The sequence below is a fragment of the Cyprinodon variegatus genome, unplaced genomic scaffold (genome assembly GCF_000732505.1).
Source record: "Cyprinodon variegatus isolate N-32 unplaced genomic scaffold, C_variegatus-1.0 Scaffold2429, whole genome shotgun sequence".
NCBI lineage: Eukaryota > Metazoa > Chordata > Actinopteri > Cyprinodontiformes > Cyprinodontidae > Cyprinodon > Cyprinodon variegatus.
The window spans coordinates 1-669 of record NW_015152882.1 but is presented as its reverse complement, the minus strand read 5'-3'; the positions used below and the strand labels follow the sequence as shown (position 1 = coordinate 669).

Below are 669 nucleotides of genomic sequence, written 5' to 3'. Positions count from 1 at the left end.
CCTGTCCTCTGTCCTCTATCCCTGTCCTCTATCTTCTTTCTGCTATCTTCTATCCCTGTCCTCTGTCCTCTATCCCTGTCCTCTATCTTCTTTCTGCTATCTTCTATCCCTGCCCTCTGTCCTCTATCTTCTTTCTGCTATATTCTATCCCAGTCCTCTGTCCTCTATCCCTGTCCTCCATCCCTGTCCTCTATCTCCTGTCCTCTATCAGGCTGTCTCAGACCTCTTCAGATTTCCTTCTCTAACTGTAGATCAGAGTGAAGCGGTTCAAACAGAAGAACATCTGGAGCATCTCTGGCAGCAGAAACTCATATAGCCTCTTTAGTGAAGCTGGAACCAGGAGCTGAGACCTACTGGTAATCTAGTATCTCTAGATCGACTGATGACTAACACCCCCCCCATTATCTGATCTGTTTTCAGCAACGTGTGGAGGAACCTACATAGGTGAGACAGGGGAGATCCACAGCCCTGGCTTCCCTGCATCCAGCTACCCTCAGGACTCCAGCTGTGAGTGGTACCTGGAGGGGCCCACGGGACACTACCTGAGCCTGAGCTTCAGTAACTTCAGCCTGCAGAGCAGCCCTGGATGTTCTGCAGACTATGTGGAGGTCAGGGAGTACAACGCTACAGGTGAGGAACCCAGAGGAGGCCTCCATCCATCCATCCATC

The 669-nt window shown here is 51.1% G+C and overlaps 1 protein-coding gene across 1 annotated transcript in view; it reads left to right on the top strand.

Moving 5' to 3' along the window:
- Positions 1–630, top strand: part of LOC107080866 (cubilin-like) — a gene marked incomplete at its 3' end in the record, with an annotated part of 17,657 nt that extends 17,027 nt beyond the window's left edge. Inside the window, exon 16 of the mRNA XM_015369070.1 lies at positions 421–630. Coding sequence (XP_015224556.1) covers positions 421–630 — 210 coding nt within the window. The remainder of the gene's footprint in view (positions 1–420) is intronic.
- Positions 631–669: the final 39 nt, after the last annotated feature.